The 26,851-nt window shown below is 33.4% G+C and overlaps 1 protein-coding gene across 3 annotated transcripts in view; it reads right to left on the bottom strand.

The window, feature by feature from the left end:
- TDRD3 (tudor domain containing 3) overlaps positions 1 to 26,851 on the bottom strand; it is a 205,222-nt gene that overhangs the window by 104,141 nt on the left and 74,230 nt on the right. For all 3 annotated transcript variants that reach the window (XM_027846178.1, XM_027846179.1, XM_027846180.1), the window contains 4 exons: positions 25,575 to 25,716; positions 7,600 to 7,671; positions 3,970 to 4,119; positions 188 to 328 (listed from right to left, as the gene is read on the bottom strand). In XM_027846178.1, the coding sequence (XP_027701979.1) occupies positions 188 to 328; positions 3,970 to 4,119; positions 7,600 to 7,671; positions 25,575 to 25,716 (505 nt within the window). The remainder of the gene's footprint in view (positions 1 to 187; positions 329 to 3,969; positions 4,120 to 7,599; positions 7,672 to 25,574; positions 25,717 to 26,851) is intronic.

The raw sequence follows: 26,851 nt of genomic DNA, 5'->3' as shown, positions 1-26,851 counted from the left end.
AATAAAATTTTTGGGAGTTATAGCAGTATATGACCATTATGTTCTGAATACTGCCATTAATAAAGTAATTACAGGTGTGTATAAAGAGAAAAAAATCATTTAGAAAATTACATGAAACTTATTTTTTAATGCTCTTATCTACCTGTAAAGCAAAAGACATTCAAGTTTTTTGTTTCTTCTGCCTTACCAGCTCTCGATAGACACCTTCATATTTTCCTTCAGGTTTTGTTATCTTTTCTTTCTGGAAAACTTCCCTGTTTCGACTCCCTCCCGTACTTATGTTGAGATTACTTCTAGCATTACCACCACCTCCTCCAAATGTCTTGGTCTGTAGATAAGGGGGGAAAAAAAAGGAAACAAATGAGATGTAAGTGAACATTTTATGAAAATGGCTCTAAAGATTAAGTAATTATATTATAAAGAATTCAATAAATCTGTAGTAGGTAAATTTCTATGGTTCTATTTTACACAGAGAAGTAAAATGTTAATGTCTATTTTAAAAAAGTAATTAACTAGGCAAAAGTCTTTCTCTTCTTAAATCCACATTAGAGTTATTTTTTTTGATGTTATATAATTTTAACTTTTATGTGCTACTCTCAGGCAAATCACTAAAAGAAATGTAAATGCAAAACAATAAAGAAGAAAAAATAAAATAACCCATAAATTATGCAGATTAGGTACTTTAAGAAAAAATTTCTTAAACATTTTAACATTTACAAATAATGCCAAGTTTTAAATTTTATAGTGTATATAAACTGAACTTCAATAGCTGAATAAATTCATATGGGCAGTACACAAATGCATTCTAATTTCATTAGTTTTACTCAAGAAATATGTTCTTATTTAACCTTGTATATCTTATTTCATTGTTTATGTAATCAAAAACATTGAGATATTATGGAATATAAAAAGCATTAGTTAAAAAATGAATGATACGTACCCAAGAATAGTATACATATCTATTACATGTCTAATATTTTATACTCTATATACTGTAATCAGTTTACATTTCCAAGTAAATAATTTATATACATTTTTAAAATTACTCCTTAATTTTAAATTCCCTTTTGTCCCCCAATAAGAAAATATCCAACAGATCTGGGAGCAGAAAACAATAGAGATAATTATTTTTAATCAGATGGAGCAAAGAAAGAAAAAAATTTAAAGATAATACTAAAGCATAGATAATGGTCATAAAAGAGGTAGGAGCAGATGATGTAGAAATAGGTGGATAATGCTCTATGTAATTTTTAAAAACCCACAACTTAAAATTTTATTCCAGATCAGAATAAACTTTTAACTGCTAAAATCAAAAGCCCACAATTTTTAATAGAATTGCTAGCTCACAAAATTTAAGCAAAAATATTAAAACCTCCAAGAAAGTTCTCTAATTAAAACCCATGTGACAGTAAATTAAATGCATTAAAACTAATAATCAAGGTCACTTTACTTAGGAAAAGTAATATGATTATTCATGACAGAAAAAACCCAACATAATATTTTTTGTAGATTAACCATATGCTTGGATAGGGTTACTTAAGAGGAAGCAAGGTCCATGGGACTAAACTTTTTAGAAGGAAGTGAGAAATAAAGAACAGTTTTCTGATCACTGAGATACTATAATGCATATATTTTCATAGCTAAAGACAGAAAGCCAAGCAATTGGGAAGAAATAAATTCAAGAATTATCCTCTGTTTACAATTCAATTTCAAAAGGAAAGTTAACTGTTAATTATGCCAGATGGATTAAGTTTCATTACAGGTAATTAGGACTTATTAAAAATGAAACCTTGAATTTTACAAGTTAAAGTCAAGATTAACCAACATATGTCGATATCAACATTCTTCTGATCAAGATGTAAACAATCAATTATAAGTTACAGGAATTTCTATTCTTAGTGAGCTAAGACTAGAAAATAATTTCTTCTTTGTATTAAATGCAGCAATATTTATGAAACATCTCATTTTAAACACAAATCATTTTAATTTCACAGATTTCAAAATCAAATAGTTTTTCCAACACTATTCAATTCAGCAATGAAAAAAAGTCAACTTAAATACTAAGTCATTACCAGTATTATGGTCTTCTCTTCATTTGTTGCACACAATAAATGTTGAATAAATATTGCTAAATTAACTACTAAAAAGCAAGACTATAGAGAAAATTTCAATGAATAGTTGTTCCTCAACCTTTGTCAAGGGAAATGCCTTTCCACTGGGATGGATTTTGGAAGTTAAGGGCTTTAACAATAAAAGTTAACAATTGTTACTACTGATAAAGGATTGGATACCATTGATAAAGGATAGGTTTTCAGGTTCCCAGATCAAAATCCTATTACCAGAAGCCTTCTAGACCCATCTCCAAGAGACAAATCTGAGAGTAAGCATCCCAAGTGTTTAGAGGAGGGAGTATACAGAATTCCCTGCCATACCTCAGAATGATTGCACTGTCACTTGATTCCAAAATGAAAAAAACTTGGAAAGAGATAGGCAAAGCCTCTACTACTCTAAATAGGCCTCCTGCCTCTGCCTCTTAAAATCTCTAGTTTCTTTCAAAGATGAGCTCAAGTATTACCTCCTACAGGAAATTTGTCCTCATCTCCCTCCCATCCCCCAGCTATTAGTGCCCGTACTCCAGAAATTACTTTTTCTGTTTTTTTGTTTTTGGTTTTGCATGTGCACGTTGTTTCCCCAATAGAACATCAGCTTCTCAGCAGCAGGAAGTATTTTGTTTTTGTCTTTGAATACCAAGTGTCTAACACTGCCTGGAACAGAGTATGTATTTAATAAATGTCTGTCAAAAGAAAGAATACATGATTACCTCTTCCCTTCTCAGGAAGACATGAACTTCAATATGGCCAGAGTAAATCTCAGGCCCAGATCTTAGCTATACTTCTGAATATCCATTACCACTTCCTGTCTACCTAACCATGTCCAAATCTCAGAATCTAGCATAGTCAAACTGACCTATTTCAGGCAGATAGGATGCTTGTATGATTTGCTTTTATTTTTACTACCAGTGTCAGATAGCTTTTATGTGAAATAGGGATAACATGCTTCCTATCTAGACCTCCTGGGGCTGTTGTCTTAGAGTGCTTGGTAAACCTTAGAACTACATACAATAAACAGAAATACTAAATAAATTGTACCTGTAGTTATTTTTACTAGAATGTTGAAGCTGAAAATGCAAAGGGCCAAGTATGTGTGGTAGAAGAAGGGAAGCATAAACACAAGAAGTCATTTCCTTATGTTCTCTTGTCATTGATAGTACTAACTCTACTTTAAAGTTGTAAGGCGCTGAGATAACCATTTTTGCCAACAACGTTTTCATTTCCTGTATCAACATAACTCCATTATCTGCTTGGAGTAAAAACTGTGACTAGCTCTGGTTATCTTTCAGTAGGGGTTAAGGTATTATAGTAGCCTTACATAGCCATAGACAACTAATATTATATTAATAATAATAGTTAGCATTTATATAGTGCTTTAAATTGGCAGATGGCTTTACATATGTTAACTCATTTGATCCTCACAATAATCCTGTGAGGGAGGATCTATTACTATCCCCATTTTACAGATGTTATCTACTTATAATTTTCACTTCTTACCCCCTAGTTTCCTTAGCCTTTGAATCAAGTGGACATGAAGCAAAAGAGCATTTGTTGTACGTAAAGTATCTAATGGATAATGATTGACCTCTTTCCCCAATCACTGTATTTTAACTTTATGGGATGAGAATTAGACTATACGGTAAAAAAAAATATAATTAAGAGTGTGTATATGTATATGTGTATATACATTATATGCATTGTGTATGTTTAATATGTAAACATGTTATACACACATTATATATACATAATGTTTATACACATTATGAACACATATACATGCACATAAGAAGGCATGGATACATATATATTCACATGTATATGTAATACACACACAAATATTTAAATTACTGTTTCCTACCTCTTTGCTCTTTGAAACTTCTGCAATAGCAGCTGTTCTCTGCTTTTCAAATTCATCATTATCACCTGGAGGTTTGGCAGGAGCTGTCACTTGCAATGTTTTTCTCCGATCAAGTTCTCTGCTATCCACTTGGACATGAGACACACACTTCTATTGATATGGAACATATATAAAACCAAATTATTGTTTAACACAAGATGTCCAATTTATATTACAGTTTCTTTCATATTTTCATTCTTAAAGAAATATCAGCTTAACTTCTAATAACAGAACCCACAAAATGGCAGCTCTACCTCATGAACTTAAAATTGGACAATTTTTTTAAAAAGAGATTAAACTGATAATAAGATAAAATGATATTATTAGCTATATAACTGGGCAAGTCATAACTTCTCCCGGCTTTAGTTTCCTTACATATAAAATGAGAAGGTTGAACTTGATAACTTCTATGGTCCCTTTTATCTCTAAATCAATGTTCCTATGATCCTATTAAGTCAAAATACACTTGATGAATCATGCCATTGAACAGCAAAATCACTTTCAGTTAATAATGGAAATATTTATAAAGTCACTCTGTTAAGGTGCCTAATTTTATTTAGGGTAATTATCTGACAAAGTTCTAGATTTCAAAGAAATTATTATTCAAGAATAATTAGTGAATGCATTGTACAACTAAGAGAAAAAGATTTGCAAAAAGTTTCACTGCAACATTACACTGACAGTTATTTTCAACCCTTCGATGGATCTGTTATCTTCCTTGTGTGGATATTTCCTTCCACCAACAGGTGGAGATCAAAATTCATTCACGTCTTGTCTTCCTGTGTAATATTTATCTATCTGTTCCTTTAACACACAGCTCTAAAGCACCATTTTCTGCATGAAGCTTTCCTGATATCCTCAACTGTTAGTGTCCTTTCTCTCAAATTATCTAGTATTTAAATAATTTGTATATGTTTGTATATATTCACTTTATATTTATGCTGTGTGTGTGTGTGTGTGTGTGTGTGTGTGTGTGTGTGTTCACACACGTACTTGTTATCTCCCACATTAGAATGCAAGCTCCTTAAGTAGGGATTTTTTATTCTTTGTAGTTGCATCCTCAGCACCTGGCACATAGCAGGAACTTAATAAATACTTGCTGATGAACTGACTGACATATTCTTCCATAACTCCTCTGTAAACGATTCCCAGTATAACAAAAGAATTGTAAGTTAAAATGTTAAATTCCACCCCTAACTGGTAAGCTTCTGTTAAATAGTTCCATACAACAGAGACTAGTATATATAACAAGCACTCCTAAAGGAAATAAAAATTTCACGATATTTTGTAGTACATCAACTATAAATTACCTGCAAAACAGGAATAATAAAATCTACTGCCCTAAATAAAAAGTTTCAAGTCTCTCAAAGACAAAAGCCACAAAATATAGCATATTTCTAAGGAAGTAAACATATTCCAGTTACACAAGCATCATATATGAATATCTTTTTTCAAATTATTTAAGCAAAGTTTATTAAGCTGAAATACAACAATAAGAATGCACTTTCAATATTATTTCATTTTTATTTAGGTTATTATTTTATTATACTTCATAATCCAAAAAAAGTCAAACACAAATGTCAGAATTTTTAAAATTTGAATAAAGACAATTGTTGATTATAAATAAAAAGTAATTTACATGAGGACTCGTGATAATATTGGGAGGAGGATTTTCAAACAGATTATTGCCATTTAAAAATATGAATTATTAGATTTGTTCACATTGTTTTAATCATTAAAAAAAATAAGAAAAAAATCCTTTTCCTAATTTGAAGTGATTACAAAAGTAGTAATGCACATTTGGAATAGCTGTTTAGGTTTTGCACAACAGCAACTGACTACCCATTTGGCCAATCTTTTTGCTTTCCTATAACTCATAAAAAGTCAGAATTTCTGAACATGCATTATAAAATTCCACTATATCCCTTTTAGTTTATTAGTGTTTATCACTGTTGAAAATAAATTTAACAATAATTATAGTTCTTAACTTTATCCAAATAGTAATACTTAATGCATAGCTTTAATTCCAAGATAAGAAACATTTGGTCTTAATTTTATTTCCTCCCATGCTAGTCTAAGTTTCATATAATTGGGTGACTGTCCTACTCCACAAAAGTTAAGAGCCATATGTACAGATATCTGAAAGAGACTTCTGATAGCAAAATAAAGATCCTCATAACCTTGTCTGGATTTCCTTTTGAGAAGGAAGATCAGATGCTGGACAGATTTCCCAGAATTAAATTGAGGGAGAGGGGGAAGGAGAATGACAGTGGAAATGATACGCAGGGCACCAAAGAGGTCAGGGGAAAGCGGCTGAACCTATGAGGCTTGTTCAGTGCTAAGTTTGTCCAACACTGTTGAAGTCAGTTGTGATGAGACTTAATTTATGATAAATTATGATATTATACATGGGACAGCAGAGCAGCAGTTTCAGTCAATTAGGAAAATAGGAGGAAAGAAACTTCAAATTTCATATCAAATGTACAAGGGGGTCAGGATGGAAAGATGTGGAAGATGTAAAAATAAGGACTTATGGGTATACCTGGAAGAGTATTCTTCTTTATAAATGTCCTTTTCTAAAAAATGGTTTTTATTATAAATGATAATAATTTAGATGACATATTTTTAAAATAAGTTTTAAATTTTAAAATTAGAGAAAACCCTAAACAAAACTTTAAAAAGCATTTTCATTGACATGCATAAACTTTTTTAAAATATTACAATCTTTTTGGTGCTCTCATCTTTAAATATCTTTTCTATCAAGGTACTTATAAAGTAGGGCAGTTAGGTGGCACAGTGGATAGAGCACTGGGCTTGGAATCAGGAAAATTCATCTTCTCAAGTTCAAATCTGGCCTCAGACATTTACTAGCTGTATGACCCTAGGTAAGTCACTTAACTTTGTTTGCCTTAGTTTATTCATCTGTAAAATGAGCTGGGGAAGGAAATGGTAAACCACTCTAGTATCTTTGCCAAGAAAAATCCAAATGGAGTCACAGAGTTGGACACAACTGAAACAACTGATTAACTTATAAAGTGGGTTGTTGTTTTTTTTGGGGGGGGTGAGGAAGAATGAGGGAGTATTTGTTTGTTTTTTAATATAGCCATAACCAATGAAGGTATTGTCCTACATTCTGCCTTTTTCAGACCATGTCGTTCTGTCTTTCCATATTTCCCTGTATTCTTCATGTTTCATTTTTAAGGAATAACATACTATTACACTAATGTCACAATTTATTCAATCATATTGAATTTTGGGCGGTCATTTATTATGAAAATTTGCTTCCTACTCTTAATTTTTAAAGTGTTGCTTCTCTGAAAATTAACTAAATTGACTATAAGTTGATTTTTATTTGTGGACCTTTACCAAGACAATTTATCTGTATGTCAGTGACATACAGCAACACAAATAGCTTCCTCCTCCATGATGCTATTTTTGCAAAGAAATAAGGAACAATTATTAAATTCTTCTGCCTGCTTAATAATTTCATTAATGAACAGTTTCTGTGACAATTTCATAAATATATAGTTTGAACAATAAAAATAATTTTCCCAGATTAAAATTCATCTTTTAAGGTACAAGTTTAATTACCTGTCCAAAAGGTACAAAAGGAGGTGGTCCACCTTCTGTTCCAATGTTGCTTCTATTGTGTTTTGACAAGCTCTATGGAGAAAAAATTGAGTTTTTTCATGAAAATGAAACGACTAAGCAATATATTATTTTCAAATTTGCAAAAATGTGCTTACGGTTTTTTTTTTAAACTCCTGAAATGCATATCCTAATTTCATTACTTAGCTCATATGGACTGTCATCAGAAAACTACAATATTTCATTGTCACCAACAATTAAATATTTACTAAAATGAAGAAAATAAACTTTTTTTCAAACAAGATTTTAATAAATATTTATTGCTGATTTTCTCACCATCACAGCATCTCAAAGCTGAAAGGTACCTCAGAACCTAACCTGTTCCTTAACAAGTATATCCTTTATTATTTCTTCAACAGAAGGATATCCAGCTTTTTTTAAAAATCTCCAGTGAAGGAAAGCTCATTACTTCCTAAGACAGCTTAATTCAGTGTGAGACAGGTTCAATTCTTAGAAAGTTTTTTTCTCACATTATCCTGAAATCTGCCTCTCCACAACTTTCATCCATTACTTGACAAAGAGAAAAATTTTAAAGGGGGTCTGACAATAGGCTTCAAGTATTTGAAAGGCTATTCTGCAGAAGAAAAATTAGATTTATTTTGCTTGGGTCCAGATCACAGAAATAGGTCAGTTACAGAGGCATATCTAGGCTTTATGTGAGAAGAATCTTCCTAACAAATTAGAGCTAACTAAATGCATAATGCATCAACTTGAGGTTATTATATATCTTCAAGTGAAGGCTGGATAAGCACTTGCTAGAGATGTTGTAGAGGAAATTCTTATATGTGTTAGACTAGGTCAAGGTATTTTGTATTATGGACTCCCTTTGGCAGTCTGGTAACGATTATGGACCTTTTCTCAAAATAATATTTTTAAGTACATAAAAAATAATACATAATACTAAAATCCTAAGAGAACCAATTGCATTTGAAATATAGTTATCAAAATATTTTTTAAAACAAGTTAATGGACCCAAGGTTAAGAACTCTCAGACTATATGGTCTCATGTGTTCCTCCCAACTTTGATATTCTGTGATTTCTATGAAACTTTAACAGAAGAAACTTTTTTTTCCAATTTCCTTTTGCTGTCAAGTTGATAAAAATCAATACACATGATTATCTCCATATACAAAGAACAGGAAAAAAAGGAATTTATATGAAACTGGGAATTACTATTAAACACAGTTTGCTTCTTTTTAAAGTATATGTTAAATTTAACACATTAAAACAACACTATCCTGCTTGTCTGTGTCCTCTCATGAACTTACTTCTGTTTTCTTCTATTTTTAAAATGTCTCTACAACAATTCTTTTTATTTCTATCAGGGGCACTGTTAATTGATAGAGCAGACTAGACATGTTTTGACCCATTTTCTACACTCAATCTTTTAAACTGTTTGTCAACTCAATCTCTCTCCATTCCACATCTAGTCCCCTACATATTCCTTCCAACATCCAATTTTTTTCTACTAGATTCACTACTGCCAGTTGCAAACCATTCCTAAGGTTTCCCACTGTTGAATTATCCTTACAATTCTTAAGGGACAGCTAAATTATCAGAACAATAAAAAAAACTTAACCACCATTTGTGACTGAATGAACAGAACTAAAGAGTAGTGATCAATGAATGGCTGTACATTGATCCTATTATCTATCCTTATTAGTCTCTGCATCTTTCAAGTGATTACACAGATCACACTCAAAAGAATTTTAAGAATCAAAAAAAATAATCATCAATAGTTATTGATGTCCTGTTGGTTGTCATTAGTTAATTAAAAAATGAGTTAGTGAGACATGGGAGAGAACAAAAAAGAAAAAGAGTATCCATATTTGTTAAAGAAAACAAAAAAAAAATCAGAGAGACATGAACAAGATAATTCTCTTATTACCTTGTTAAATTTAATATTCACTTTAAAAATATGTTAAGAGAAATTTATAGTTTCACAATCTTGTTTATTTCATATACTATATACTTATTTGATGAGGATTAAGTTCATAATAAAAAGAAAATGTAATTTAAGTACAAAAAATTCGTTTGCTACAGAAATGTTGATCTTTTCCAATTTTCTAGGTTGGTGTCCACCTTTTAGTTTAATTTTTAAGTGTTCTTAGAACAATCAAGCTTATTTGGGTCTCACACAATGGTTTCTCTAAACATTTTCTCATTCTTTTTATAAAGGAATTCTTATCATTATCTTCTTCTGCCATCTTACAAAATAAGTCTAGAGTCTGTATTTTAAACCCTGGTCTGTCATGTTTCAAATCTTGGCAATGAAATCAAGTATTTGATGGGTGAGCCAATTCTAAGCTTCCCTGTTGCAACAGCTACTTTATATCACTCAAATTTCCATAGGAAATGGTGCTATTCCATATTAACAACTGTTCCTTTATTCATTCCCCATTTTCTAAAAATGACTGTTCAAACAGGTCAGGTCATTGTTAACAATTATATACCATATACTCTCATCTTTATACTTTTAATGGCTCTGACTTTTGTGTTTGCTCCAACAAGTTGATAATTCAGCAAATTTTGAAATATTAATTCTATTTTATCCTCCACTGTAGTTACCTTTACTGTATAATTAATAGTTATGAATGTCTGTCTACTGTTATTTTCTACACACACAGACTCAAGTAGGTGATGAGAGGAATCATATCTTAAGAATCTTGGTATCTCAACAATGCCTCTATGTTACTTTGCACTTACTGACATTTAAATAAATAGCTGCTGAATCAATAAATAAATTTTTAAAAAGAAGCACAAAAAAGAGAAATCTTTCAAACAGAAATGTATTTTGTCTATAAACTATTCAGAAATAAAAGCTGTACTACAGTAGCATGCCTTGTACAGATAATAATTAAAGTGTCCATATTTCCTTATCTATTAGCAAGGACAAAATATTCTTTCAGTTAATATGTGGTAAAAATTAAATTAAATTAATTATTTTTCCTCTTTGACAGGTTTAAGTATAGAAGTAGACTTATATTCTATGTCCCCTGACCAAATTAATTATTAAATAACAAAAGGATTTTAGAATTGTAAGGGACCTCACAGGTTACCTTCTCTAAATCATACGTGACAAAAAATCCCCTCTACAACACTGCTAAAAACTGGTCATCCAACTTCTGCATCAAGTCTTCTAGTAAAGCATGCTGAAGACAGGTACAAGTGTCCAAGTGCACTAGTTTTACTCTATGATGATGAAAATAGATTGCTATAGAAAAGTTGACAAAATTACATGCCACATTTTGCATCTATTTGCAGTATTCCTAACAGTTTAATCTATATAAATACTTCTGAGATGATCTTGGTTCTTTCTCACACCAAATTTTCTACAGAGTTATTTTTCACCTCCATTACTTCTTACTGTTTTATAAGGCAATGTATAATCTCTATCAACCCTCTCCATGGTGGGAAAAGGTTAATACTTAACTTTCAAATACTGACAATTACTACAATATTCCTAGCACCTAAATGCATCCTCCATCAGTAAGAAACTCAATATATTGTCAATGAGCTTTGACTTTTGTACTAAAATATGGATATTTTACTTGTTTGTTGTATCTTTAACCTGTGTGTGTGTGTGTGTGTGTGTGTGTGTGTGGGTGTGTGTGTGTGTGTGGGTGTGTAAGGACAGAGAGGGAGTAATTTCTCTAGCACATTTTTCATAATATTTGCTATTGGTCATACTCCTCAAGCAACTAGCACAGTGACTGGTATACAAGAGATGCTTACAAATGCTTACTAATTGACTGAGAAGGCAGCAACATAGAATCTAAGGGAAGAATGGAAGAGGACACAGATACAACAAAGAAGCTAAGAGAAGATGGAGAGAACAGAGATACAATCTAAAAAAAAGAAAAGGACTATAGTGCAACAGTGAGGACCCATTTGAGATAAGATTAAATGAGTCTGTGGAAGATCCAGTAAGCATAATTGCATAACTTTCTCCAGCAGAGGAGGAATAGGTACAAAGGAAGTTAATTTTAAGTACAATCCAGGGTTGAAGGTGGGCAACATAAAAGGAGCAATAGGGGAGAGATTCAAAGGTAGTGGATAAGTATATAGGTAAAACAGGTCAATTTAAAGATTAATACTGTCAAGAAAAGTGAGGTGAGAGCAATGCCGACCAAGTAGGAAAAGAAAGGCAAAGGGATAGGATGTTGTGAGGAGACATAATAGGTTTAGAAGAACGAATGAAAGATGGAGCCAAGATAGTACAAAAAAGTCAGGGACTTGCCTAAGCTCTCCCAAATTCCCCTCCAAATAACTTTAAATAACAACTCAAAACAAATTCTAGAGAAGCAGAATCCACAAAAGGAAGGGTTGAAACAATTTTCCAGCCCAAGACAACTTAGAAAGTCAGCAGGAAAGGTCTATCATACTGAGATGACAGTGAAGCAACTCTAGTGCAGGCTGCCCCAGCACAGGCCTCGCCCTAGCAAACCAGCAGCAGGCCTTGGGGTCAACTAAATCAGTGGCAGCAGTGGCTGCTTCTGGAGCTCTCAACCCACAGATAGTAAGGTCACCAGACAACTTGTCAGAAGGAGATTACAATGATCCCGTTGCTGGCACTGGGTGTAAAGAATCTGTTGCATTACCCATACTTGGATCCAGGTTGCAGTCCTAGTGCAAGGAGGAAAACTAGCACACAAGAGCTTGTGGCTGTAGAGGAGTGTGGACCCTGGTCACAGTTCTAGGGCAAAAAAAGAGTGTTTGTGCTCATCATCCACAGACCAGAGCACAGGCCAGGAGAATAGTAAACACACATCTCCTTAGATCACACCACCTTGAAAGAACTGAAAGCTTATATACCCCCAGAACTACCTCTGAAAACAACTACAGAAAAAACCTAAAGCTTGGGACAGTGCCACCTTCACCCCAAGAAAAGCTTTAATATAAAGGTAAAAGTTAAGAAATAGGCTAGAAAAATGAGCAAACAACAAAAAAGATCCAGACCAGAGAAAATTACTATGGTAACAGGGAATGATCAAAACACAAACTCAGAAGAAGACAACAAAGTCAAAACTGTTACACCCAAAGCCTGAAAGATATATGTGAACTGCAATCAGGTCCAAGAAAAGAATTCCTGGAAGAGCTCAAAAAGGGTTTTAAAAATCAGTGAGGCAGAGGAAAAGTTGGGAAAAGAAATGACAGTGATAAAAGAAAATCATGAAAAGAGTCAACAGCTTGGCAAAGGAGGCACAGAAAATACTAAAGAAAATAGCACCTTAAAAAATAGAATAGGCCAAATAGTAAAAAGAGGCACAAAAATCCACTGAAGAGAAGAACCCAATAAAAAGCAGAATTGGCCAAATGGAGAAGAAAAGTACAAAAAAATCACTGAAGAAAGAATTCCTTAAAAAGTAGAGTTGGCCAAATAAAAAAGGAGGTACAAATACTCAATAATTACTTAAAATTTAGAAGTAAACAAGTGGAAGTTAATGACTCCACGGGACATCATGAAGCAATAAAACAAAATCAAAAGAATGGAAAAATAGAAGAAAACATGAAATATTTCACTTGAAAAACAACTGATAAGAAAACAGATCAAAGACAGATCATTTAGAAATTACTGGGCTACCTGAAAGCCATGATCAAAAAAAAAAAAAAAAGAGCCTAGACATGATATTTCAAAAAATTATCAAGGAAAACTGCCCTGTTATTCTAGAACCAGGTGATAATACAGAAACTGAAAAAATCCACCAATCATCTCCTGAAAGAGATCCCACAATGAAAACTCTCAGGAATATTATAAATCAAATTCCCAGGTCAAGGAGAAAATATTGAAAGCAGAAACAATTCAAGTGTTGTGGAGTGACAGTTAGGATAACACAAGATTTAGGAACTTCTACATTAAAGGACTGGAAGGCTAGACATACGATATTCTGGAAGGCAAAGGAGCTAGAATTACAACCAAGAACCACCTGCCCAACAAAACAGAGCATAATCCGTTGGGGGGAAGGGGATGGACATTCAATGAAACAGAGGACTTTAAAGCATTCCTGATGAAAAGATCAGAGCTGAATAAAACATTTGACTTTCAAATACAAAACTCAAGAGAAACACAAAAAGGTAGAGAAATCATAAGAATTCAATAAGGTTAAACTATTTACATTTCTACATGGGAAGATGATACTTGTAATTCCTAAGAACTTTCTCATTAATAGGGCAGCTAGAAGGAGTATAACTACACAGAGGGCATGAGTATAAGTTGAATATGATGATATAATCTCTAAAACAATAATATTAAGGGGGGAAAAAGAGGAATGCCCTGGGAGGAAGAAGAAGGGAAAGGTAGAAGGGGGTAAAAGTGACAAGAAAGAGCTTTTACAGTGGAGGGAAAGACAGGGGAAGTGAGCGGATGCCTTTGAACCTTACTTTTATCAGTACTGGCTCAAAGAGAGAATAATTTACACACTCATCTGGATAAAGAAATCTATCTTCCCCTACAGGAAAGTAGAAAAAGAGGGGGATAAGAGAAAGGGAGAGGAGCTGAGAGAAGGAAGGGCAGATTCAAGGAGGCAGTAGTCAAAATTTTTGAGGATGGATAGGGTGAAAGGAGAGAGAGAATAGGATAAATGGGCAAAAATAGGATGGAGTGAAATAAGACAATTAATAATCATAACTATGAAAAAAATTTATAACAAGTATCTCTGATAATGGCCTCATTTCTGAAATATATAGAGAACTAAGTCAAATTTGTAAAAATTAGAGCCATTTTCTAATTGATAAATGGTCAAAAGATATGAACAGGCTGTTTTCTGACAAAAGAAATCAAAGCTATCTATAATCGTATGAAATAATGCTGTAAATTACTACTGATTAGAGAAATGCAAATTAAAACAACTTTGAAGTACTACCCCTCATCTATCAGATTGGCTAATATTATAGAAAAGGAAAATGACAAATGTTGGAGGGGCTATGGGGAAACTGAGACACTAGTGCACTGTTGGTAGAGTTGTGAACAGATTCAACTATTCTGTAGAGCAATTTGGAACTATACCCAAAGGGCTATAAAACCACACAGAACCTTTGACTCAGACCACTACTAGATCTCTATCTCAAAAAGATGGAGGAAAAAAAAGGAAAAGGACCTATATGTACAAATATATTTACAGCAGGTCCTTTAGTGGTGGCAAAAAGTTGGAAATTTAGGGGGTGCCCATCAATTGTAGAATGGCTGACCAAGTTATGGTAAATGATTATGATGTAATACTATTGTGCTATCATAAGAAATGATGAGCAGTATGTTCTCAGAAAAACCTGGAAAGATTTATATGAAATGATGCAAAGCGAAATGAGCAGAACTAGCCAAAAAGCATATACAGTAACGGGAATATTGTCCAATGATCAGCTGTGAATGTCATAGCTATTCTCAGCAATACCATAATCCAAGACAATTCTGAAGGACTTATGATGAAAAAATGCTATCTATCTCCAGAAAAAGAACTGATGGAGTCTGAATACAAATCAAAGCTTTTTTTTTTTTACTTTTTTTTCCCTGGGGTATTTTTGATCTGTGTTTTCTTTCATAACATGACTAATAAGTAAATGTGCTTTAAATGACTGCACATATATAATCTATATCAAATTGCTTGCCTTCTCAATGAAGGGGGGAGAGTAGGGAAGGAGAAGAATTTGCACTTCAAAATTTTAAAAAATGAATGTTAAAATTGCTTTTATGTGTATGTGGGTGGAAATAAAATATTAAAATTTTTAAAAGGAATGAGAAAAAAAAGTTACAATCAGAAAAGTGAATTTTAGAGTTCAGAAACATGGAGACTGCAGTTATAGATGATGGTAAAACCCAAGGAATTATCATCCCTGGGAATAGCTAAGAGAGAATAAAGATAAATGCCATGGAAATTCAGAAGACTGATGAAATTTGAGTCTATTTGAGGATGTTGGAAGGGGCATCAATAAATACACAGAAAAGGAAATGTCATCAAGTGGCAGAGGGAACAAAAAATATGCTTACTCCTCCTCCCAGCCCAATATGTCTGAAAGCATGAGACAAATATCCTGTACTGAAGAGAATACCCAGTAAAATAGTAGATGTCAAAAGGAAACAAAATTCCACTACCACAAAAAGGCAGAAATCATGAGAAGAAGAAGTCTAAGATGAGGAGTTTGTTAATGTTAGAATGGGATTCCTAAGGGCATGGTAGAAAACAGAAGTCACAGGCTTTTAAGTACTAAAAAGAAGTAGGGATGAGGTGAATGAAGATGAAAGAGCACCTCAAAAGACAGAAATTAGATCAAAAGGAGTTATGGAACTAAGAAGAGCTGAGGTTTTGCTAGCAAGATTTAATTAATTCAAATTCAAATCTTGTAGAAGAAAAAAATTGGCATTTCTGGCTGAAAGTTCACAACATAATTCCTCAAAGATAAGTGACAGTACAAAAGGTAACTGGAAGGCAGGGGGAGGGGAGATGATAAGGGATTCATAAATAGAAGGCAATTTAAACATTAAAAATCTGGAGGTTTCAATTCTGGCTTTAAAATCTTAGAAACTAAATTGTCTAGTCCAATCCCTGTACTCTACAAAAGAAGAAAGTGAAGACCAAGAGAAGTGGTTTGCCCAAGGTCACATAACCAGTTAATAAAAGAACCTACTCCTAATTCACAGTACTGGGTTTCTGTCTAGTAAGAACGAAAAGGAAGCTCTAAAAAAGCAAAGTCCACCAGCCTCAGACACTTAACACTTACTAGCTGTGTGACCCTGGGCAAGTCACTTAACCCCGACTGCCTCACCATAAAGCAAAAAAAAAAAAAAGCAAAGTCCAGTCAGGACCAAATTTTAAAGGAACTGATAGCTCTACTAAGGTGATAGTTGCATGTATACTTATATTGCATGCAAAGAGTTATTTTACAATTTTTAAAATTTAATTTCAGTAACTGGAGGGAGAAACCTAAATCACTCTCAATAAGGAATTTCCTTTGCAAAAGAAGAGGGTATAAATATATTCATAAGCAGATTGTCATTACTTTGAGCCCAGAGTAATCTGTTTGGCTCATTTTACTCTGAGTAATTAAAAGCCCCAAAAAAGCAGAACTGGGAAATTTGTAAAAGTGCCAAAGGATGAGCTAAAAGTATTAGTAGGGGAACAAAATTTTAATAGTGGTATCACAGTTTGGTTACTATCAGGAGAATTCCATTCCCAATATATTGCCCTACAGGGAAGAGCAAAAAATATATTAGTTATATGTGTACATGAAATCGGCAGAGGATCTAGAAGAGACTTAAGGAATCTAATTCCTTAAGAATGTTCAGCCAATGAATTTTGGCCAACAAAGATTTCTATTACAACTCTGTGAAACATTTATCTACCAAAATGGTTCCTTTTTTTTTTTATTCCTACAATTTACATTAATTTCTTCCTTTATTTACAGTAACAGTCAAATGGCACTTTTTTTAAAATAGTAATTCCATCAAGGATAATTACTAGGTCATTTATGTCCTATCCACTGTCTGAATAATAACTCAATTATTTAATAAATACCAGTAACAGTCATTTATTACTGTCCCACAGTATCTAGGCTTCTAAGACGACAGTCTCTGAAATTTCCATATATACTCACTCATTTCCATATTTACTCATCAAGTAAAAACATCTATGAGAAAAGGCTGACTATATTGTATCCCAGATTTATTTTGTTAGGAGCTGTACAAACTGGGCAAGAACTCTCCACCCTCCTTTTTTTTAATTCATTTTAAACTTAAATACAAAACAACAAAAAAGAAAAAGAACATTGGTACATAGACAACAGAACATAAGACAGGATTCAATATAAAACAATAAATTTTCATTTCAAGAAAATCTACATAATAAATACTGTTTTCAAAGCTACCCAGCTTCTCTTTGCTTCCTTTTCATTTGTTCTCTGATACACTCTTTACTTTTTTCCCTTCCCCCCACACCCTAAAGGAGACACCAATTAAACTCAGATATATGTATATATACATATAAATGGATATCTATAAATTTATATCTATATACACATATATACACATACACATTCATATACATATACGCAAGACCATACTATGCATATTTCCCCTTGTCATCTCTTTCTCTGAAACTGGGCAGCACATTTACCTTCATAAATCCAAGTCTTTCCATGTTTTTCTAAATCAACCAGCTCATAATTTCCTACACCATAGCAATAATCTGAAAGATTGTCTAAAGTTTTTTTCCCCAATTTTCTGCATTCCCTCATTGCTGGCTATATTGGTTTTATTTATACAAGAAAATCTTCATTTAAAATAATTGAAATTATCCATTTTACATTTCAACAATGCTCTCACCTTATAATATAGTTTAAGGTCAAATAACTACTGAATCTGATTCCTTTATACCTTTTTTTTTCCTGGTTTCCTTGAAATTCCTGACCTTTTGTCCTTCCAGATGAACTTTGTTTTTATTTTTTCCAACTCAGTAAGATAATTTTTAGCAATTTAATTGGGATGGTATTGAATAAATAAATTAGGTAAAATTGTCATTTTAAAAATATATTGGCTTTACTTATCCACGAACAACAAATACTATTCCAATTATCTCAATCTAACCTTATTTGTATAAAAAACGTTTTGTTTATGGTCATATAGTTCCTGTGCCTGGGAAGTTATACTCTCAAGTATTTTATACTGTTTAATAATTTTAAATGATCTAAAACAATATTAAATAATATTGCTGACACACAGTATAGTTTCCCTATTTCTCTCTTTTGATTAAATCTATTTTAGCTTTACCTTTGTCTGAAATCATGACTATTATCCTTTTTTTTACATAATAAATTCTATCCTTTATTTTATGTGTCTATCTCTCATTTTTATAGTGTTTCTTGAAAGTAATACATTGTTGAATTCAAATTTTTAATCTGCTATTCACTTCCGCTTAACGGGTAAATTCATCCCATTTACATTCTAAGCTATAATTACTTGTTCTGTATTTTCCTCCTTTCTATTTTTGCTCATTATCCTTCTCACCCTATTTACCTTATCCCTCTTCACTTGTCTGCTTTACTTCTACCCCCTACCTTGCTCTCCTGTTTCATAATCTGCCCACATCTCCCCCAAAAATCCCTCCCTTATCCTCTCCCTTCACCTTCTCCCCTTGTTCACTTATTTTTTTCTGAATTTAGAAGACTTTTATACCCTTCTAGATATATATATGCTCTTTCCTTTTTAATCCATTCCCGATGAGAGTAAGGTTCCATCACTACCCAACCTCTCCCCCTACTAGCTTCTTCTGTATCAGTTCTTCCTTTTATGCTTCATTTGTATGAAATAATTACTACTTTTTATCTCTCCCTACAGTTTTTCTAATCACTCCATCATACACAGCTCAACCCAGTCTTTCTTTCAAACCACCCAAATAATTATGACAGTCATAAGAGTATTGGTAACTTTTTCACATATAAAAAGTAAACAATTTAACCCTATTGAGTCTCTTTATAATTGGTCTTTAATGTTCACCTTATATTTCTCCTGGATCTTACATGTTGGATTTTCCCTTAAGTTTTGTTGTTTTTGTCACAAACATCTCAAAGTCTTTCAGTTTGTTAAATGGCCATTTTTTTTTTTTCCATTCAAGATTATACTTAAGTTTGCTGGGTAAGTTACCTTTGTTTGTAACCCCAGTTCTTTTGCTCTACAAAATACAGTACTTCAAGGCCTACAATCCTTCAACATAGTAGCTGCTAAGTCTTATGTAATCTTATGGTAGCTCCATGACATTTAAATTTTTTTCTTGTTGCTTCCAATATTTTCTCCTTAACCTGAGAGCTTTGAAAATTGACTATGATATTCCTGTAAGTTTTCCTCCTGGGATGTCTTTCAGGTGGTGATGGATGGATTTTTTTTTCCTATTTTTGCTTTGCCTTCTTGTTCTAGAACTTCAGGGCAATTTTCCTTGATAATTTCCTATAATATTCTATCAAGATTCTTTTTTTTGTCATAATTTTCAGGTATTTCAACTATTCTTATATTATTTTCCTCAAATTGTTCTCCAGATCAGTTGTTTTTTTAATAAGATGCTTCATATTCTCCTCTCTTATTTCATTCTTTTGATTTTGTTTTATTATTTCTTGGTGTCTTAGAACATCATTAGCTTCTCCTTGCCCAATTCTAGTTTTCAAGAAATTATTTTCCTCCTTAAGTTTTTAATTCTCTATTTCAAGTTGGTTGACTTTCTTTTCTTAAATTTCTTGATTTTCTTGGATAGCTCTTTTTTTTCTAATTTTTTCCTTGATCTCTCTTACTTGATTTTTAAAGTTCTTTTTAAATTCTTCCAAGAACTCTTTTTGTCCTTGGGACCACCTGATGTTTCTCATTGAAAAAGGAGAGGCTTTTTTAGCTCCATTATCTTCCTCTGAATATGACCCCAAATCTTCTCTATCCCTATACTAACTATCTATGGTTAGCTTCTTTTTCCTTTGCTTACTCACTTTTATTTTTATTTAATTTATTTTTAGCAGCTATTAGTTTAATCAAATTCTAGTCCCAAGGTATGGGGAATGATACACCAAGTCTCAGGTCCTTTTTACTATTATTTTCTGAGGTCTTTCCCAACCTTGGGCTCTGCTCTCCACTCCTAATCCACAGCAAAGACCCCCAGCCACACTATCCCTCAAATGATTTTGCTCCCAGTGGTCTCTTGGGTGGCTGTAGACTACAGTTGCCTCTCTGCCCTGTAATTGAAACAAGGACTCTGGTCTCCTACAAGTGCCCACAGCAGCAGGGTCCCCATCCCTCTGCTACTGCACTCACCAGGAGAGTACTAGCTCCTTCTCCCCCACAGCCACAGCCCAGGACTCATCTGATCAGCAAAGCTGTACTTGCCATCCCTTGACAGTAGAAGGCCCCTTCAATCTTCTCCTACTCAGCCTTCATGTTCCAGAGATGAAAGCTCCTGAAGCTGAGGCTGGCCTTCAACCCAGCTGCCCCCAGGGCTTATTATTGTTTATTGATTCCACCGACTTAGGTAGAGGTCTTTGCACTTCATTCAGGCAGAACCTCTACCCATTGAGTTTGGGTCTTAGGGGCAGCTAAGTGGCACAGGGGATACAGCACCGGGCCTGGAGTCAGGAAGACCTGAGTTCAAATCTGGCCTCAGATACAATACTTACTAGCTGTGTGACCCTAGGCAAGTCAGTTAACCCTGATTGCCTCACCAAAAAAAAAAAAATTGAGGTTGGGTCTTTCCTGGAGTCTTCTTAAGTTGTTTTAGGAGGACAACTGCTTTACCCAGACTTATATTTATTTCTTCGGCTCCTGAAGCAATGTTCTTTTTTTGTGGAGAAAATCTGGAGTACCAAAAGTTTTCTGACCTACTCTGTCATCTTCCCAGAATCCTCTCCTTGGGCAAGAACTTAAATGAACTCCTAAGAAACTGTCACCTGCCCAACATGGGTAGGTGAAATAGCATTTTTCCCAGGACTATATAACTTGAAACTCAAGTTTCCAACAGCTGAGAAAAATTCATCCATTTTTGATGCATGCCACAATCTAATTTCTCTCCAATCTCAAACTATCTACTGAGTGGTCTAAAAAAATGCTCATGACAGAATATAATCTGATGATTCAATCTTTACTGTTATAGACTAGTGAAATACAAATATTTCTTGTACATAGAGCTAAAGTTTTGAATGTAAATCATTTTAAACCAATAACAATTTAAATAAGTAAATACGTATTTTTAAGCTGTCTTATATTTCAATACCTAGGTACTTAAATATTTCTTAATGGATTCTAAACAAGTAGATTATTGTAATAATAATTTTTCTTTGATTACTACTTGAGATAAAAAAAATGTCTCTAGCACTTCTTCAACAGATTTTAGAAGGGTCTAGAGAAGACAAGCTAAAGATATCAGGAATACCCTTTCTCTACCCTTTCTCCTAAAAGAGCTCATGTTGAATTCTTTGAAATCACTCACAGCAATCAGCTCTGTTAGCAGAACTATAGAAAATGAAAATGAAGAATTTTAGAATAAAAAGACAACCTTATTCACCGCCTTACAAATATTTTTAAATTAAATTCATGTTTTGTTTTACTTAAAGCAGAAGAGAACATTCAAGTCTCAAGGCTCAACATAGTAGCTTCCCAGGTACAGGCTTCAGAAAAAAGCACTTTTGTCATGACAATTGGTTCTAACTCCCAAATAAGATTGAAGGACTAAAGATAGAGTAAAAATACTGAAAAATACATTGCTATTTCTAGCCACATCTAAAAAAAAGAAAGCCTTGAAAACAGTAAGTTCAATAGATTTGGCCAACATATAACAGTGGATGAAAAAAGAAACACCAGGAGCCTGGGTCATGATATCTATATCTATATCCAAGAATATACACACAGATATACATATATCTACATATACTTACATGAACATATGCATATATATTAGATATACATATATATAAAGAGATAAGTATAGATATTAAATTTTATATATTAAATACACCATACATATATTAAATATTGACATTTTTGTTTAGTTGTTTCAGTCTTTTTGGGTTTTCTTAGTAAAGATACTGTAATGGTTTGACATTTCCTTCTCTAGCTCATTTTACAGATGAGGAAACTGAGGCAAATAGGGTTAAGTGACTTGCCCAAGGTCACGGAGCTGGTGTGTGAGGCCAGATTTAAACTCACAAAGATAAGTCTTCCTGACTCCAGGCCCAGCACTCTAACCACTCACTACTTAGCTGCCCTTATGTGAAATACATATTAACATACTAAGAAGCAAGAGACAGTGTATAAAAAGCAAACTTTTTTTTAAATCTACAGATTTATGTATACAAAAATGAGGTAAAGAAAAAAGCAAATATAATTATTAAAATAAATATTATATAATATACTCCTGATGTGGGGGGCTATGGTGACAACACTAAAATGAATTATAATATTACTATGAATAGAAAATGAGATAACGTGGTGTAAAGTCAGGAAGACCTGGATTCCTTTCCTTTGGTCTTTACTATCTTCATGACCTCTAAATGCTCAGACAACTCCTTGGTTGTCACAGACAGAGAAGAGGTGTATTAGTGCGTTGATGCAAGGAGTTCCTACATTGGGAACCACAGCAACATATGAAAGCATCTGCTATGGTCTAAGTGTGAAATTGATAGGAGAAAGGAAGGAGGAAGTGATTGTGGTGAAAATATCCACATAGATTAAATCACAAATTCATAAAGCAGTATAATACTAAAGGAGAGAAACCAGTCAAAAGAAAAATGCCAAGCTAATCTATCCAAATCATGAAGGGCTAAAGGTAAATCATGCTAAGTATTAGACAATATAAGAAGTATTCAGAGTAACTAAACCAATATAAAAAAGCAAATATAAAATGTAAATGAAGCAAGAAAGACATGTTATTTCTAGAATTAAAATGCTTGAGAATTACATTAATTTGGCAAATTATATTTGATACAAGCTGTCTGGAGTCTGTTTGTATTTAACATTTCAAATACCTAGTCCTGACCTCTTTTCTTTACCGTTTTGCTGTCATTTTGGTATAGCTACAACACCTGCCCATAGTTACCTGCCAGCATTGTGTTTAAATGGCTTCTAATGCTTTCCCTTCCCTGTTTATTTTATTTTAATGCTTAGAACTCCTAACTTGTAAAATTAACATTACAGCTATGATTTCTATCTGCACAATTCCCATGTACTGATAACCCACCTGCCAGCTGCTTGAGTAACTGAGCCTCTCTATGGCTCCTTTATTGCTATGGTTACCAGACCAGAAAGCCTGTAAAAGCTGCAGAAAACCATAATGACATTAAGGTATATATTTAAAAATCTATTGCAAGAGCACTTCATATATCCCCTAAGAAGAAAACCCTACATGGTTTGACAAGGGAAATGCAGATGTATGAAATAATATTCCAAATAGCAATGTCTAAAAGTAACATAGCAAAGAATGAAGTTGGAAGTGAATTTTACCTTGATTTATTGTACAAATACCAGTTAATGGGCTGGGATCATAAGGATATGTTGCAGTCAAGAGATAGTAAAATATTCTATTTTGCATAGTTTGTTCCATATTAAAAAAAAAAAGATTAACAACAGCAAACAATATATTTTCTCTGAATTCATTTTTATACTGTGACATATTCTTTTTATCTAAAACTAATGTGAAGCCAGTTCTGAGTTAAGATGTTTTATGCTTTATTTAAACCAATACAATTAAAAGAAGTTATAAAATACCACATATTGCAAAATGTTAAATTATATCATTATCAGGATCATAAGCAAGTCAATCTTTAGCATTAATAACATACTCAAATCCTATCTTCTTTTATCCAAAAGGAACTATTCTAAAAGCAATCATTCTCAAAACAGATTTTTAAAAAGAGTATGCCTGAAAAACTCCTAGACACTTTAGCCTACTTTACTGCATTGGGGGTGGTTCAAAAACATAAGTCTTGGCTCTAAGACTCCCATTATTAAATATCCAGAAAGTCAATGTTCAGCCAATGTTTACTGATGTTCAAGACACAGTATGAAGGGTTGAGGAATATACAAAGATGAATAAGACAGTCCTTGCCCCAAGAAGCTTAAAATCCAATAGAAGATCTATGCACACAAATACATATAATACAAAGTAAAATGTAGTTTAGTTCATTAGAGAGTTACAAATCAAGCACCATACTCTCCATAACTTGGAGAGTGGTAGCAGCAAGGACAAATGCTGCGGGGAACCTAGAAGGCAGTGGATGGGAACAAGAGAAGAGAGTTATAAAAAAAAGTATTTTACCTCACAGTTTATAAGTCTCCTCTAACAGTTTACAGAAGCAAACCTACTCAGCCCGCTGAAATCTACTTCCTCCCCCAGAACTAGTTTGGGCCTATATGAGTTTGGCCTTAGGCAAGGAATTTCATCCCACTGCTCTCCAAGTCAGTCACTTTGTAAAAGTACTTTGCCTTCAACCCACTGGCCAAGGCTATTCTAAGCTTTACCCAATCACCTGAACAAAACAATGCAACACCTCTTCTTCATCTGGGTCCCAAAGATCCATCCCCTAGGGTTTCAGGAGGGAATGGCTATTGCTTTTTTGAATTTGTCACACTCTCTTGAAAGTCTAGATAAGCGAGTCCAATTAGAAACTTCTTATACTCCAGATCTCACCCTTGTTTTGACCTACCGTAAAAGAGATTCGGTAGGGGAGGAATTCGCTTGATTCAAACCTTGAGAAAATTGTTTTCCCTTACACCCACACTAGATACTGCTTGTCCCTCTTCCTTTGATGGCTCCTTCCCCTGACAAACTTGATCTCTCATGATGAACCCATACTCTCCAACAGCCTTGCCCTGGATTTCTGCCTTCTAACTGAGATGACAGATGTACCCAAAAGCCAAAATAAAGTGGACACCTTTCCATAGTCTTCAACTAGGGTTCTGATCACTTCCTATCTTAAAGACACAAGCCTTGTGTTTTAGTTACTTCCCACTGGCAGAGCTTCAGTCACCCCCTCCCCCTTGAATATTACAAGTTACAAAAAGAAAAAGTGCACAGACACACAACATTATTGATATATTCCCATCCCATCAATAACCAGACAGGACAATTTCACGATAATCATGAGATGACCCAATACTGAGAAGCTTACATCTACTCGAAAGACATTTTGAGTCTTAAAAAAAAAAAAAAAGATAGATATAAGGTCTTGATCAGTCTACAATGTTACTTTTTGTTCATCTATAGTACACAGAAACAATTTATCTGAGAACTTTAGATCTTTATTAAAGGAGAATATTCTTAAATAATGACTAAAGAGGGCAATAATATTAGAAATATATTATATATAGATAAAACTTTATTTTCATATTTGGGTTCTATTTCAAATGTCCTATGTAAACCTGCTCAATTTGCTTTAACAACATAAAACATCCTACAGCAGATACTTACTCTCTGTAACTCCCATTTTTCAATAAGGTGTTCTACTTCACCTCCAAGGACAACAGTGTTTGAGTCATTCAAAAGCAGGAATCCATTTTTTATATCAATAATGCCCAAGAGTTTAACTTTGGTTCCAGGTGGTGTGTTCAGGCTAAAGTGAGAGACAAATAAAGACAAAATTTTTTTTGAAAATTCCCTTCCAAAGCTGAAATTCTGTCTCATACTTTGAAAATCAAATTTCATAAAAGTTAATCACAGTGTAAAGCCATTTTTTCATCTATTTGATTATTTCAATTTTCACCTACTAATTTTTCTACTAATCATAATACAGATTATACCTGTCAAAATTTGATTGCAATATAGATTAAATGCTAGGAGATATCCAATTATTAATAATCCAAGGTAATTTAATATACATGAGCCATAATCATCCACAAAGAATACTGAAAAAATATAAATCAATAAACCAACAAATATTTAAGTACCTATTTTTATATACAAGGAACTATTTCAGGCACTGGTAATACAAAGACAAAAATGAAATATCGCTGTCTTCAAAGAACTCTATTCTTTGGAGGAAAACATCTAAGTATACATAAAATATATGGGGCAACTAGGTGGAGCATTGGATAGAGTACTGGACCTGAAGTTAGGAAGACTCATCTTCCTGAGTTCAAATCTGGCTTCGGACACTTTCAAGTTGTGTGACCCTGGACAAGTCACTTAGCCCTGTTTCCCTCAGTTCCCTCATCTATAAAATGGGCTGGAGATGGAAATGGCAAACTACTCCAATAACTTTGTCAAAAAAACCCCCAGTGGGATCACAAAGAGTCATAAATGACTGAACAACATACATAAAATATATTCAAATAGATATGTTATCTCATCAATTGAGAAGTTCCCTTCAGTAATAAAAACAATAAAGATAACAACTCATTCATGGATGCTCACTTGCTCCCTTAAGTTTGCTAGAAGAGGTCCACCCAACATAGCCGAAGTTCTCTTTGCTTCCTACTTACATCATGCAAGTTCCGATGGAACACTCCGGTTCTTTCCACTACTCATCCACTCACCTTCCCTATGTGACCAGACCATCTTTTCTTTTTACCACACATTTCTTTAATGACATCATTTACTCCTGTGCCTCTTTAGAGTTCCTCATTGGTTATGTTGCTACCTTCTCACAAACACTAAACATTTCTTTCACCGCTGTTTGTATGAGATACTGTTACTATATCCTTAAAATAACTATCAATCCGTGGCCTCTCAATTGTGTCCCCTCCAGT

This window comes from Vombatus ursinus, unplaced genomic scaffold (genome assembly GCF_900497805.2).
Source record: "Vombatus ursinus unplaced genomic scaffold, bare-nosed wombat genome assembly UNPS02015089.1, whole genome shotgun sequence".
Taxonomy (NCBI): domain Eukaryota; kingdom Metazoa; phylum Chordata; class Mammalia; order Diprotodontia; family Vombatidae; genus Vombatus; species Vombatus ursinus.
Note: the sequence above shows the minus strand (reverse complement) of the source record. Positions and strands in the feature narration are given on the sequence as shown.